General features: G+C 39.6%; 2 protein-coding genes across 2 annotated transcripts in view; both read left to right on the top strand.

The window, feature by feature from the left end:
• The first annotated feature begins 84 nt into the window (after nt 1-84).
• LOC112570693 (23 kDa integral membrane protein-like) lies at nt 85-6,966 on the top strand. Its single transcript, XM_025249260.1, has 8 exons — nt 85-476; nt 2,352-2,465; nt 2,805-3,071; nt 3,549-3,623; nt 3,994-4,098; nt 4,448-4,603; nt 4,941-5,024; nt 6,039-6,966. The coding sequence occupies exons 2-8, from the start codon at nt 2,406-2,408 to the stop codon at nt 6,099-6,101; spliced, it is 810 nt and encodes a 269-aa protein (XP_025105045.1). The 5' UTR covers nt 85-476; nt 2,352-2,405; the 3' UTR covers nt 6,102-6,966.
• Nucleotides 6,967-12,613: 5,647 nt separating this feature from the next.
• The window catches only part of LOC112570820, a 37,394-nt gene continuing 34,598 nt past the window's right edge, over nt 12,614-15,409 (top strand). Inside the window, 4 exon segments of the mRNA XM_025249458.1 lie at nt 12,614-12,737; nt 13,449-13,613; nt 14,136-14,376; nt 14,811-15,338. Coding sequence (XP_025105243.1) covers nt 13,455-13,613; nt 14,136-14,376; nt 14,811-15,338 — 928 coding nt within the window. The 5' untranslated portion in view covers nt 12,614-12,737; nt 13,449-13,454.

The following is a 15,409-nucleotide window of genomic DNA, read 5'->3' as shown; positions in this document are numbered from 1 at the left end:
AGGAAAAGGAAGGGGAGGTTTGAGGCAGACTATTTGCAAAGGAGAGATACGTGGTCAGGTGGTCTTGTTTGCGAGAAGACAGAGGGCTGACAGACAGGTACCTCCACGCTAAATCCTGAAAGCCGGTATGTCAGTGGCAGGGTATAAATCAGGTAGGAGGAAGGTGTTGACGTCGAGACGTGCGGAATGAATAGGCTCATTGACGACCAGGTGTAAAGAACCTCCTTGTGGATTGCAAAAGACTCCTTTCCATATTTTATTTGTGTGCAAGGATATAAGGAACAACTTTCGTCATTTTTCTTTTGAACTGAGTGAATGTATAACCAACCACCTCACTTAAGAGACTGTATTATACCTCACAAATAGGTTGCTCACAAATGGTTGCTCACAGTCAGCTGCACTGTCAGATCGCTCTTACGTTCTTTTAAGCACTCGTCCTGACGCTCGGCAAACACACAGCTGACAGCACCGTACAGGTACGTCCTCACCTGACGTCACGGGTGTCGTTTGTAAAGTCTGTAAAGTTTGTCAGGCCGTGAGTTACTGTATGAGAGATTTGTTGTTGATAAAATTGTGAGTTAAACCATTTCAAAGGTCTGTGAGTTTGTGAATTTTAGACTGTTATTTAAACAATTTTTGAATTACTTGTGAGGGTTAGCTAATTTTGAGTTAAAAGTTATTTGTTTCCACGGTCTGCGCTCGTGAGGTCTGCCGTGTGTGATCAGGTTTCACTTACCTCTGTATATAGTCTTGTACATTTTCGTATTCCTCTTTATGTTTGTTTTTACCTGTTTTTATTCGTTTGGGACCACATTGCTTCATTATTTGCGTTTTAGGTTTGCTAATCTGTCATCTCTTTACTCCTCGCCTCCTTCGATTGGATGGTTTGATCAAATGTTGCATCAATAACTTCATAAACACGAAATATTCGCTTGCGTGATCCATCTTCTCTCTCATAGATTTTATAATTTTATCATTTATTTTCTATAATATTTCGTTTTAAGAGTGATTGTTCTATGGTGAAACTAGAAACTAGGTAGACACTTGTTTTGAAGCAGACTTAACTCAACAAACGTTACCAAGCGACATTACATGTAACCGTGTATTACGTTGTAACGCAGAAGGCATGTCTTAATGTAACATTTATGTTCGCGTACGAAAAACTATTTATATGTTTAGTAAAGCTAAGCTGCTTTCCTTTACTTTCACTTCTGTTCTACTGCAACACGTTGTTGACAATGCTGTGACGCAGACGACACTCCCTGACAAAGGTTGTTGCTCAGTCTGTAAGGAGTGCCACTGGCGTAGGTCGTTTCCAGCACAAACCGAAAGCGGACCTCACTCACTTAAATAGAAGTCTTTATTGGAGGTCACGCATGGATCTCAACAAACACTACACGATCTGAAGAGGAACAAGTTTGAACTATTTAATTTATGAGCTTGCACTTGAATGTGCTTGAAAGTGTTTGCAAGAAGAAGAGCGGACCCTCCAACCTTTTATAGAAAAAAGTATTTTATAACTGCATACTGTTAACTCTACTCCTCGTTCGTCTTTGAGTCTGTGCATATATATGTGTGTATACTCGAGTTCTTACTTTAATCGTATCTCAATTTTGATGCCAGCATCACGGCAGGTGTGATACTGTTCAACAGCTTGCATGGACAAACGTTACTGGCGTGGTCAGACACGACACACCTTACATGTGTCCACACATAATAACATTCAATTGCGACACACCTTACATACGTCTGAGCAGGATATACGTGAACACTCTGTGTACACGACAAAACACAACATAGCAACACGGGGCGGAGGTGCAGGACAGGTCGCGCTGTGACGTAGTGTCAGGTCGCCTGTTCCTAACGCCCTCTGCTGAGCACCTTAGGAGGCATCACACCTCACGGTCAACACATCCGCAAACTTAAAATAGACTTACTTACTCATGTGAAGCATGGTTAGAGAAGCCAGTTCCATGCAGAAAAGAGTCAAACATTTGGCAAAGTCTGTTATAAAAGTCTGACCCCCATGTACTTGCGCACCTCACTACCCCCTACCCACTTTGAGTTTGTAACTCTATTGTTCTTTCTCTGGCTTAAGAGCACTGTGCTCATGTCGTGAGGACATTCTCTTTATAAGTTGTACCACCAGCACCAGCACCACCACCGTTATTGGAGTCTGCTGCATTGCAGTATACAAACGTGCCCTAAAGGTATCGGCTTCGTCCTGTGTCTTCGCTATACCGAACAGTTTCTTAAATTTAATGGTAAAGACACAATTCCCAGATCTTCAGAAAACAATAAACACGTAAATGATTTAATTAACACATTTCTGTAAATGTCTTGCTGTACAGCGGCACCTGCCTGAAACACCTACATCACTTAGAAGAACAGAGCTTTAGTTCATCATGGGCTGCCTGTCCTTCATCGGAAGAATCGTCCTCGTTGTCCTCAACATTGGCTTTGTGGTAGGTTCCGCCTCTTCTTAAAAATAATTATTGGAAGTAGACCTAAGATTTCGGAGTAAGCCTCACGCTTTTAAAAAACAATTCTGTTGTTACAGACATTATTGTTGAATTGAATTAAACCAGATTTGTGGCTTCATATCTGTAGTTTAATATAGAAAGGAAAACAATAGCCGATTGTTTACCATGATGAACACAATTTTTATTGCCCTTGACGTTTCAGTGTTAAAGAACCAGGTAAGAAATTATGTTGTGATGTAAGATAGCCAGATCAAAATCTGGTATCAGTCGCTCACTAGCCTGTTTCAATGTGAAAACTTCTCTCCTTCTGGATTGTTCCAGCTGGGCTCCTTAGCTGTCGTGGTAGTAGGAGCACTGCTAAAGTACCTTCCGGACAAGCTGACGCAGATCATCTTTGGTGTGACATCTATAATAGTGAAAGACGAGGACCGCACGGCCTTTCACATCCCTGACCTCAAGGATGTCACCAACCTGCCCTTTGTGGGGGACGCTGGCGTGGCCCTCATGGTCTTCGGGGGCGTTCTGTTCTGCATCTCTTTCATGGCTTGCTGCGGGGCCAGTGGAAAATGGAAACTCTTGCTTCTTGGGGTGAAAACACATTACTTTACTCTTTATCCTTCACTTTATTCTGCTTCTCTCTCTCTCTCTCTCTTCCCCTCTGCGTTTCTCCTTTGTGTTAGTTCCATGCGATGTAAACTGTTCGTGGGAAGGGAAACGTAGAAAGCAAGTCTCCAGGTCAAGGACCCGGGTGTAGAAGCCATAGATTGCAAGGTTATTCCACAAGGATTTGTGAGAAAAAAGCCAAATAACAAATAAATATTTTACATGGTCTTGAAGCTAATCTGTGGCATGGGATTTAAGTAGTGTAGAGCCCCGGTTTTCAAACTGTGGCACTAACCCACTACTGGCATGGTTTGACGGGTGGTACGCGAGCACCTTGACTACGTCCTAGACTAGTGTACATATTCCTAGGGGGTAGGGTTGGGAGGTGGTAGTCAGTCAATTCAAATTTTTGAGAGTTTCTTTCGCTGCTGGAATCACACCGATAATGTTTTATGTCTTCAGTTCATTATCTCTATGTCCATTCTGGTCATCTGCCAGGGCGTCGTGGGCGGCATGTTCCTTGCTAAAGATTCAGTGGTAAGACACGTACCTATGTGGTGATTGTATTCAGCCTTGTACCACGTGACTGTACAATGCGTTATGTCGTGTGCGTGTGCCTTGATACATAGTGTAGCATTTGGTTGTCTACAGCTATGTAGCCTGTGATTGTGTATTGTTACTGTACAGTCATGTAGCATGAGAGTGTGCAGTATTATCTGTGATTAGAAATAAGATTCCAGATAAAGGATTGTATAACTTTACTCCATCAACAATACAATGTATCGAAACGTACTTGAACATATTTAAACATCAATACATTTACGCTTAGCTAGTCTTGACACAGTCTTTTAGCTTGATAAAAACAGATTTTTATACATAATCAGACTTTACTTTTATATTTCAACAGCTTCACGACAACATTCGAAGCAGAGTTGGCGACAAGGTCAAAAGCGATTTCAATAAAAGCGCCTCAGATCCTTTTTCGTTCTCCATCAACCTGATGAACTACTTGGTGAGGAGTGTGGTTAGACTAGCTCTGTCCTCCATCTCCTGCTTTTTCGGTGTGAGCGAGCGGGGAGAGAGGAGAGTGATACACAGAGAGAGAGATACAGAGAGAGAGAGATACAGAGAGAGAGAGATACAGAGAGAGAGAGAAAGAGAGAAAGAGAGAAAGAGAGAGAGAGAGAGGAATTTTAGAACAGAGAGAATTTCTAGCATCTTTCATTACCATTTCTTTGTTCTTCTTTCTTGTTCCTATTTTTTTCCACTTTTAAGTCCTTCCTTTTGTTTCAAGTAAAACTTGTGTTGTGTAATAGTCTGGATGATGAAGACACTATGTGTGTTCTGTATACTGTGTACAGCTTGACTGTTGCGGGATCCGAGGGCAGGAGGATTTCAACGGCACATTGCCGCCCACGTGTTGCCGGAAGGATATTATCGAAGGTACGAACAACACGGCGAAGCAGGCGTGTACAGCAGAGCCTCCTTACGCCACCAAAGACATGTACAACGATGAGGTGAGCTCCCATTCAGATGTCTTCAGCAATTCACAGCTACAAATTCTTCATTGTCATTGAAGATGTTATTAGCTGTCTTTGTCGCATGTAGTTAAAAGGTTCAAAATATGAATATCCTGTATGACCTAGAATTACAAATTAATCAATAATTAACAATTTTAATGAATTTAAGAATATTAATTGCGCTTTAGACCATAAATATCATGCAGATTACTCACGGGTTCATGCACACTTTGTAGGGTGATGTTCTGTTTGTAAAGTTGTTTTGACATAAATACTTTTTTTGGTGATCTTTGTTTGATTCTTAAGAAGCTGCTAATGCTCTCCTGTTTTGCAGGGCTGTTACGACATGCTTCAGAAGAAAGTTCAGGATAATCTCGTTGTCGCCGCTGTGATCCTGGCTCACTTACTGCTATTGCAGGTGAACTTCCACGTGTGTATGAGAGTGAGAGAACGAACGAATTACGAACAACTGATTACGTCATCGGCCACTTCAAAGAGTGATTTTACAAGTCAACAAACTCCTTTGTTGTGACATAACAGTATCACAATAAGTGAATAATATACAATCATCTTTATAAGTTACAATTAAGTTGCATGATAGAAAATACTACGATTCAAGAAATATTTATACGGAATTGGAAAGTCTTAAAAACATATAGTGATCGGTCAGACAACTGAGTCTAGTGCTAAACAAGTATTTTTTTGGTCATATGACAAAATTGGCTGTCACGGTTAGTATAAACAGTTATCTGCATATCTTAGTACATGTCCTTTTATGGGTGAGACGTGTGAATTTAGTCAGGGCACTTCGAACACGAGTGTTGACACAGCTCACGGTCACAATTATTTGAATAAACTATAGACATGTACATTAATTGGGAAAGACAATTCAAAATCAGAATCATGGCCACCAGAAATGGTTTTGGTCATAGCTGTCTGTGAACCGTGATGGAAACCTGTGCTTAATTTCACGTAGCAAAGCTAGCAAACTAGCAACAAGCATAATATTGTGATCTTAACATCCGGGCCTACCTGTGTGGATTCGTCAACCGAGCAAGCTTGAAGTCCAAAAATACCGAATAAATCGTCCACACGAGCTCCCAACAGTTCTACATATTACAGGCAGGACTAGCAGTAGTGAGCAGGGCTTAGAATCACAAAAGATAAATTGAATATATCGTAAAAAAATTAATTCTAAGATAAGCACGATTCGAAAGTGTGAAAGATTAAAAGTGAGAAGGAGTGCCAGAGAATGTGGACGCGTCTCTACACTTGGCTTGGGTCTTGTTCATTCTGAGATAGAGCATCGATCATATTTTACAAGAAGTTTGTTGGTTTGGTTTTCTTTACTTATCTGTCTGTCCATCCAGATGCTGGTCTGTCTATACAAAAGATCCTTATATTTGTTGTGTGTTGTGTTCCATGTCTTCAGGTTATCGAGATCGGGTTTGCGGGTATGCTGGTGAAGTCTGACAACAGTATCGGGCCAGTGTAACAACATGTGTATACACTCACTGCTCTCGCTGTCATGGTGGACCTGGGATCGTCACAAATGATAAATACGACATGACAGTACTCAAAAACGGAGTCCAAAACTGCTTGTTGTTATTATTTGTTTTATTTACAGTTTTAGTGGTGATGCAGAAACATAGTTTTTCTTATTCTGGATTAGAAATAACAAAGACTACTTTCCCTGGAAATTTTACGGTAATGATTAAGGAAAGTATTGTAGCATCCATTATAAATTAACCTGGTTATAATGAGTGGTAAAAGCACAAAAGGTATTGACCAAGGATAACACAAAAACAGTCAATCCAAAACCATTTTTTCTCATTTTGAGATGAAGTCCTTTTAGTTTTCGGAAGTATACTTAGGCCCACATTGTTCAGATCTTTAAATGACATCTTACTGAAGTTTTTATAGTCCAATTTTGTTAAGTTATTAGTATCATATCGTTCAGTCTTATGTTCGTCTAATACCTGCTCTAATTTTTAGTGATGACAATTTGATGATGACAAATCAATCATTGCTCTGGACTAACAGTATTAATATACTACTAGTAACAAAAAGAGAAAAATCAGCCTGAAATTTCAGGTTTTATTCTGTGATATATTTATGAATTTTGTGTTATATTCGAAATTGGAGATCTACGTTTACAACTGAATATCAATGTTTTGTTTATATTTCCCCTAAACTTTACTTTACTTCTAATATATAACTTTAAACTTGATCTCTTTATAGATATTCCAACCAGTCTTGTCTTTCAATATATGAATGTCTGTTATGTAAAACAGACGAAGAAACTACAATTGATGAAATCTGGAGCCATGCTTTGTGCATTAAACCCGTCCATTTTGTAATTATTGTATGTAATTGACTTATATTTTTAGTTGTGTGACTTGTTCATTTGGCTATATGCAAACTTTTAGAATCAACCAGGCTCGCTCACTTGCTCATCACCAGAAGAAAGAAAGAGAGAGAACTGAGAACTGTTTATTTGATGGGTCAATGACCCGGTCGAAATTGGGTGAAATATTGTTACAATCATCATCAATAAAAAAAAACCCAAACGTAAAACAGCCATAAGACATGAGATGGGTATACTTCGTATCATTTCTACTTTTCGGCTTTTTGACACCCCCTATAGACACACGTACACACATACATCACACCCACACACTTATACTGTGTACAAATTGACCATCAGGTCTAATCTAGGTAGTCATAACGCATGGAGTCATGCAAGCTATGATCATGGTCTCTACTACAACGGTCTGCCGAAGACAGACGAATATAATGTGCCATAATACTACATATCACCTGCACTCTCCCAGACCATTCTTCGTTCGCCCTCTCTCTTTTCTTTCATATTCAACACACACACGTGCGCGCACGCACACCCATATTCCCACCTACATACACCCATGCACCCAAACTAGTATATTAGGCCATCGGCCCCATTTGGTCACATTATTTATGAAGTACCGGTTCACTGCGCCTCTTTGATGTCTAGAAAATATACATTGAGACACTTCTTATGGCGCGTGCTTCCGCCAGAGACAGCAACTCGGTGAACGTCGTCTGCTGGGGCCCGTGTATGTCAGGTGTAAGACACCTATAGCTGGCCCTGATGTCAACATAGGTTTGACACTGTAGCAGAAAATATACGTCCGTGATCCAGTCCTGCTGCTTTACCAGACTTCAGTTTGTGTAAAGACTCAGTGACTTCGTGTTCAGAGATCGGTCCGTTAGGGCAAGGATTTCTATTTTCTGTGTCGTCTGCGCACCCGCGGCCTGTGACTGACACAGTACCACAATGTGCTTCCCACTCCTTAATGCACCCGGTTCGCACCATACAGAGAGTATGTAGCACGCTGCCTACATCCATGCTCAGCATGCGACATAAGCTGTTAGGACGCTACTTTAGTCTGTAACCACATACCCAGTCCTCAATGCTCCACACTACCAGCTTGACACGAAAAGCTTAAGTCTCTGGCTTCGTTATAACGCCTTTAACACGCCACGATTTTACTGAACTTTATATATTTAAATAATTCTTTAAAATCTATCATCGATATTCCACGTACACTAAGCGAAACTGTAGGGATTGTCCGACTGCCTATAACCCTCCAACCTCCAAACTAAGAAATAATGTCAATGCTTTGAATGAAAACTTTAAATAATGGATTTACAGATTTCAGATATGTGTATTCCCAGACTAACGTAAACTCAAACATTCATGTGAAAACAAAGACATTTGAATGCTTAAAAAAGCGTTAGATGAAAGAAATGAAAATATTCACTGAATAAATTAAGCAGCATTACATACAACAGCTACAAGAATATGCTTTTTTTTTCTGTAATCATTATCAAGAACCTCGAATTTATGCGGCCTTTAATTGGTTCCTGAGGAGTGAAACTTGGTATGGAGAGTGGTCACCTGTACGTAATACTGCGATTCATTCTTTTGCAGTATGCGACTGTACTGTACTTTCCCTCTACCCAGTTTTGTAGTGCTAGTCTCGATGTTTTTTCGAGTTCAAATCTTTTCTCTTCAATTTCTTGCATAAATTTTAACTCAAGCTTTCTCATTCTTTCCTTGGACTCTAATTCCAGCTTTCTGCATTTCGAACTGATCAGCTACGGGTAGTCCCCAGTACCGTCATATGCTATACTTTCACTGTGTCTCGAAATATTCTGTCCTCTTCAGTTTTCTCAGATATTCTATCTCCAGCTGTCAGATTCTTTTCTTGGATGCTAAATTTAGCTGCTGTATTTCTAACTAATGTTTCTGCATTTCCAGCTCATGTTTCTGGCGTTTCAATGCTGTCAGTTTGTGATGAATATGTAGATGGTGAGGGCTTCTCCGGCATATCCCATAATTATTTTCCCTTGTCGTTTAAACTTGGTAATCTTATATAACTGTTCTGGTCTCACCTCTTTCAGCTGCCAACAGCTAAATTAACTCTTTGTGCAGGGATGGGTTTGTAGCTTGTAGCGTAGCCGGCTACAAATTTAAAAAAAAGTAGCTTGTAGCCGTAGCTACATTTTAGAAAGTAGCCGTAGCTTGGCTACATGTTGGCTACTTTCACGACCATTCGTCGACAGTGTGTCAGCAAGACGACGACAGCCACTGCTCTCACAGCTCGGTGTTGTGACAGCCAGACACCCACGTCTCTCGCACGCTCAGTAACCGGAAGTACTGTGTCGTCCATGTGGCGGGAGCGATTTGAAAAACGAAGATGGACGTACCCATCAATTTCCAGCCTTATTTGAAATTTTTTACATTTTGCGAAGCCACAAAATGTGGATATACAGTGGAACCTCGGTTAACGAACTTAATCCGTTCTGAAAAGGTGTTCGTTATCCGAAACAATTTTTTCCATAAGAAATAAAGGAAATAGATTTAATTGGTTCCCAGCCCCTGTTGACTCGCTAATATTTGAAAGTTACAGGCTATATAGGTATTTGTTTACAAGAGAACAGTTATAATGCAATATAAATGGAGTTCAATAAACATAAAAACATTAACGAAAGCATTCAAACATCAGAAAACTTGCCGTTTTGACGGCGTGGTTGGAAGCAAGTGTGGGGAGGAAGGGTGGAATTACTGCTTGGATTCCCCCTCCATGAGCACACGTGACATTATAAAATCGGGGGTGACTTCCCTTTTCTGTAGCTTTGAGGTTTAAGGAAAAAACTTGTCCAGTGTCTGTTCCTTCTGCCTTTTTTGTAAAACTCTTCAGTAATACGACATCACATATCCGACAGACGCATGCCACCTTCATACTTTGAAATCATTTCCTTTTTCAATTCATTTGTTGGCCGCTTCCTTATCATTACCTCACTACTATTAATTGCTCTTAATCTTCTTTGGAGCCATGATTGAGTATTATCTTATTAAAATAAAGCACAAAAATCACTAAATAAGAAGGATCCGCAGTGAAAAGGAACGACCGATCGTAACTGTGTCTCGAGCGCGAAGGATGACATGCTGGTCGGTCACGTGTGGTCCACGTGGCTGTTCGTTATCCGAAATTTTGTTCGCTATCCGAGACAAACTTTTAACGAAATTTTTGTTCGTATCCGAAATATTCGCTATCCGAGGCGTTCGCTAACCGAGGTTCCACTGTAGTTTCAAATGCAAGAATGGGTGCGGCAGCACGAAGTACTCAACGAACAAGACGTCGGCGTTTAATTTGAGAACGCACTTGCAGGTAAGTTCGTTGAGATTTTCATCGATCTTCATTCTTCATGTTCTTGCTTGTCTGCTTTTGGAATAGAGGAGTGTACATGTTGTAAAGATTGTGGAAAGGTAAGGGGTTGCATCAACGTGATTACCGCTGGGGCGACGACTAATCAAACTGCTGTCTTTACCGTTTGTGTACTACATGTATCTATTTAGTCTTTGTCATAAAGTGTGTGTGTGTGTTTTATTTTGTTTGTATGAAAAGAGCATGAAGGACGTTTGAACAGTATGGTGGCTCGAAGGATTTTATATTTAATGCTAGTAATTTAATATGACAATTAGCTTGGTAGAAACTTGCTGTGATTGTGAATGGACTTCTAAAATTTTGTTTCATTTTCATGTGTTTATTTTAGAGGAAACATCCACTGCTTGCCAGGCAGTTGACTCAAGACTTGGAAACGTCACGAAAGCGGAAAAGGGAAGACGACGACCAACCCTCTGTCTCGAAGCTCTTCAAAGTGGAACACGAGAGTACCGTCAGCTAAGCAGACGTCAATTCCGCCGTCCTTGATTACCTGTTGGAATGCAACCTGTCCTTCTTCATGCTGGAGAACGAGAAGTTTTCAAAAGTTCGTGTCCAGACTCACTGGCCAGGAAACCCAGTTAATGAGCAGGAAAACGGCGAACCAAATGTTGGAGGTAAGTTTTACTATTTTTTTTCCTTCCTTTTTTGTTTGTTTTACTAGTTTTATTTGAAGTAGGGTGATGTATCCACAATTAATATCTTTTGTTCTTGGTCACATAACTCAAATTTCATGTGCCTCGACTGCTTGCAGGGCGAGAAGTGCGTGGGCTTGGGACACCTCCTGCCTCAGCTCAACACCCTCAAGACCCGCATCGAGCAACAGAAGTCCAAGCTAGAAATCTGTGGTCCCCTAGCTACTGCTGTCCTGAATGGGTTGGAGACCAGATTTGCTGATGCCTATAAGGACCAAGACACCCTGCTTGCAACTGTGTCGAACCCAAGGTGAGGGAGAGTTTTCGTTATTTCAGTGTATTTTTTCTTCATTTATAAGCTACTCTGTGTCACTGTTCTTTTGAGAATGAGAAGAATGTGAAGCGCTTAGAGCTCAGATTACACGAGAATAAGCGCTATACAAATATCCGTAAATAAATTAAAAAATAAACTTTTGACGGGAGGTGGGGGGAGGGGGGTGTTGATTAAAAAAACAAAACATAATATTCACTGTCACTGGTCTTTTGACACTTGCCTACAAATCAAAATAAGTACATAAAAACCAGTACATTTTATAAAATTAATTAAAAAACAACAATAAGAAAAAAAAATTTAACCAAATTAAACAAAGCATTAATTATTGTGCATATTATTGTTTCAGGTGCAAGTTGATGTGGACTGGGGACCAAACCCTGCGTGAGAATTGCAGATCCCTCTTGACTGCAGAGGCAGCATTGACCGACACGCCAGTCCAGTCCCCAACCAAGTGCACAGACGAACAGGCAGACTTCATCATTTATGAAGAAGTTACCGGCACCCCTGAGACAACTACCTTCCTGATGTCTGGATTGTCGCAGAATGTCAGTGAACTGGACAAATAGCCCACGATCAAACAACTCTATCTGCGCACCAACACCGTCTTGCCAAGCAGTGCTGCGGTTGAGAGATTGTTCAGTCTGGCAGGACTTATCATGACAAAGCTGCGCACTAGGGGGACAGACAGCAACTTCGAGGCCAAAGTTCTGGTCAAGTTCAATTCCATGGAGGACTGAAAGCATGTAGATTTGTTTTAACAGTATTCACAAATTATCAGCACTAAGTCAAAAGTTTGTTTTATACCTTTGCATTTTGTTGTTAATGTGGAGTTTTTGGTGGTCTCAGATCAGAATAAAGGTCAATGTATATAAAAACCAGTTCTTGTGTTAGCAAGTAATATAGTGTTTTGTGTGTATGTTTGATGTTTGTGTATTTTGCTACAGCCAGCTGGCTACAGCTAACTTGTTATAACATCACGCTTTTAAAAGTAGCCAAAAGAAGCCAAAAGAAGCTGGCTACATTTTAAAAGTAGCCCAAAGTAGCTGGCTACGTTTTGGAAAATTGTAGCTGTAGTGTAGCTGGCTACGTTTTGAAAAAAAGTAGCTGTAGCCTAGCGGGCTACAAATTAAAAGTAGCTTGCCCATCCCTGTCTTTGTGTAAGCTCTCTTGTCTTTTCGAACACTCTTCTTCACAGCGGTGTTCTCTAGCTGTGGTCTGCTCTTCCCCTTAGTGGATATTCTCATTCTGTCCGAAGAAGCGGAACAGGCTAGCTTCAGTGCAAATAGTTTTCAAATGGTAACGCTGCCGCTGTCTGCAGATTCGCAATATATCGCTATTGGAAGAAGTTATACATTTGATTAGTTTTCCTTTTCTATAGCTATTATTTCAAGGTATGTTCATGCCTTAAGTTTGTCTTCAATATTTTGGTTTTTATTACCTGAAACTCTAATTGATTCAAATGTCAGAGCTTGGCCCGAGGTCAAACGTTGTTGTCGTAATCGCTATGGAGTCCGACACATATGTATAATACAACTTTATTAATCCGCAAGGGCAATTACAGGTATGATGCAACGCCAGCACACTAGAAGGAATAATACACAGGAATAATATAGTTGTAACAAAAACAATTCTCACAAAATAAACATTGTAAATGCTTTATTTTCATTAGTACATCATACACGTATAGACTTTTGCGTAGCTCTCTCCCTTTCAGTTTTCTTCCTTAGTTTTACTTGTAGAGTGTATGTTCTTCTGTTTTCTTAATCTTAAATACCTCTACACTCACTAATGATTTATTGTATTATAGTGTTGCAAGGTGTGGAAATTAAGGCGAAACATGCATAACAATAATACTGATGATGATGGTGACGTTCTATAGTCTTTAGCACCCTTATTAATGCTAGTACTTTCTTTATTCCATTTTATCGAAGTTATTTATTTCAACATGCACCCACATTACTTCAACATAAGTAGAACAAGCAGCTTTCGTTTAATTTAAGGAAGGCTCTTTCAGCAGGCAAAATAATCTTACTTCATTACTTAATAAAATTATTGCAGTCAATAAAATAGGGGGACAAATTATTATTTTTTTCTGACAGCAGGTTTTGATGGAGACTGATAGCAGTGATGAAGACCAGAATGAGGGAGAAGAAGGAACTCTTTTACCTAAGGATCCTGACTTTGAGAGAAATCTAAAACCACAAATGGACACCATCTTTGCAGAAATTGAAAAATCGCTTCCCACCATTGATTTTGACTTGTCAGATGTAAGGAAAGTTAGAAAGAGGACATGTTAATAGAGACACCTAGAAACGGTGCTCACATTTACTCTCTCTTTCTCTTGCGTGCATGCACACGCACACACTATTTTACACTTTTGTGATTTACGGCTTTGAGAATCACACATGCACACTCTTTATGAATTATATAGCTACCTTAGCTTTTTACTTTTTTTTACTATTTTACTTTTTCTCTTCCTCTTTTTAGACCCTCTTTCAATGCAAAATTTATGAGGAAAATAGTCCCAATTAAAGAAAAATGGAGATCTTAGTATATTAAGCCTATTTAGTGTATGGATCAACCCCAGCAGCAGGGACATTCATCATAGCTTTGTAAGCCTTTCACCATTCAGCATGCTTCTCAAAAACATTGTCTTCTTTGGTAAGTTGTTATATTTCAATACAGTTCACAATGTTTTATGAATCTGGCTTAGAAATCCTTCTTGAGACTTGATCTTATTTAAACATTATAGGAAGAGGCAGAGTGATGTACTTGAAGTATGGTTTTAGTTGTCATCAGACTCTGAGGAACCTGTGATCCTTCATCGTAGTCTGCTAAAGTCTGCAGAGGTTGATTTTGATGATGAGAAGGATCTTGACACTAGCCTCAGTGGAGAGTCAGCCACAGATGTTTTCAAAGATCATCCTGGATTCCTTCACATTCCTGATTTTGACAAAAACTCAGGGTCTGCTTGCTTTTCAGGACTGGCTTTTGACAATGATATTGCAGCATTGCTGTCTGCTTGTGATAGTAAGTGTATAACATCACATAGATAATTTAGGATAATTTTATTAAATCATTTCTTTTCACAGTTTTTTATTTGTGTTTTTTAGGTGCACTTACTAGGTAAAATTCTTCAACTACTGAAGATATATACTTTAAAAAGTTCACTGTCTTGAAGGTATTGTGGGCATTCATAATTGGCTTCCATATCAGTCTTGTTAAGCTCATTAGTCATTTACTCTGCTTAGTATGAAATGGGTTGTATAAATCTATTATTACTGCTAACACTAAGATAAAAATAAACTGTTGTTGTACTTATGATTATTGATTGCTTTATTGTCATCATCATCATCATCTTTGCTCTTGTTTTCTAACTTTTCTAACTTTAGAACCTTTTAGCTTACAAATAACTTTTTAAGTTCCCATATTTAAAGTTGTTACTTCATACATTCACTTGTCAGGTGGACATAATGAAGTCACGAGCTGGAAGGATCTAGAAAAGGTTGTACAAGAAGATAAAGGAATGCAGAAAGCTAAATTAAACCAGAAGGACAAGAAGAAAGAAGCTAGTTTTCAAGATCAAGTCATGAAGGAGACCCATCAATATAAGAGCGAAGAACAATCTGCAGAAGATGAGAGCAGGCAGGTGACTGTTGCAGAAACTGGAGAGTTTTTAGTTGCCAAAATCAAGGAAAACAGTGTTAGAAACCTTTCTCCATCTGGTGGCAGAATAGTTGATACACAGTTCATTTCCATTCATCCCACTTTGTCAAATGTTGGATCAGGCACCCAAGATTGGTCCTCTGACCAGGATAGCAATAAAGGAGCAGAAGGAGAAGAAATGTCATCAAGGCAACAAAGGAATAAAAGAACAAGACATAACAAAGAAACACTGCAGCAGAACAGGCACCATACCACAGATCGGGCCATGAAATACAGCTCCACAATACCACGCTTGTCATTTGACCTATTAAATAACATTGACTTTGGTAAGTCAAATCTAAGTTATTTATATACAAGCACCTTTCATGTATCTGTTAGAAGATAAACTAATGTATAA

The sequence above is a fragment of the Pomacea canaliculata genome, linkage group LG8 (assembly GCF_003073045.1).
Source record: "Pomacea canaliculata isolate SZHN2017 linkage group LG8, ASM307304v1, whole genome shotgun sequence".
NCBI classification, from domain to species: domain Eukaryota; kingdom Metazoa; phylum Mollusca; class Gastropoda; order Architaenioglossa; family Ampullariidae; genus Pomacea; species Pomacea canaliculata.
The sequence above is the reverse complement of the archived record's forward strand: the minus strand, read 5'-3'. Positions and strand labels throughout refer to the sequence as shown.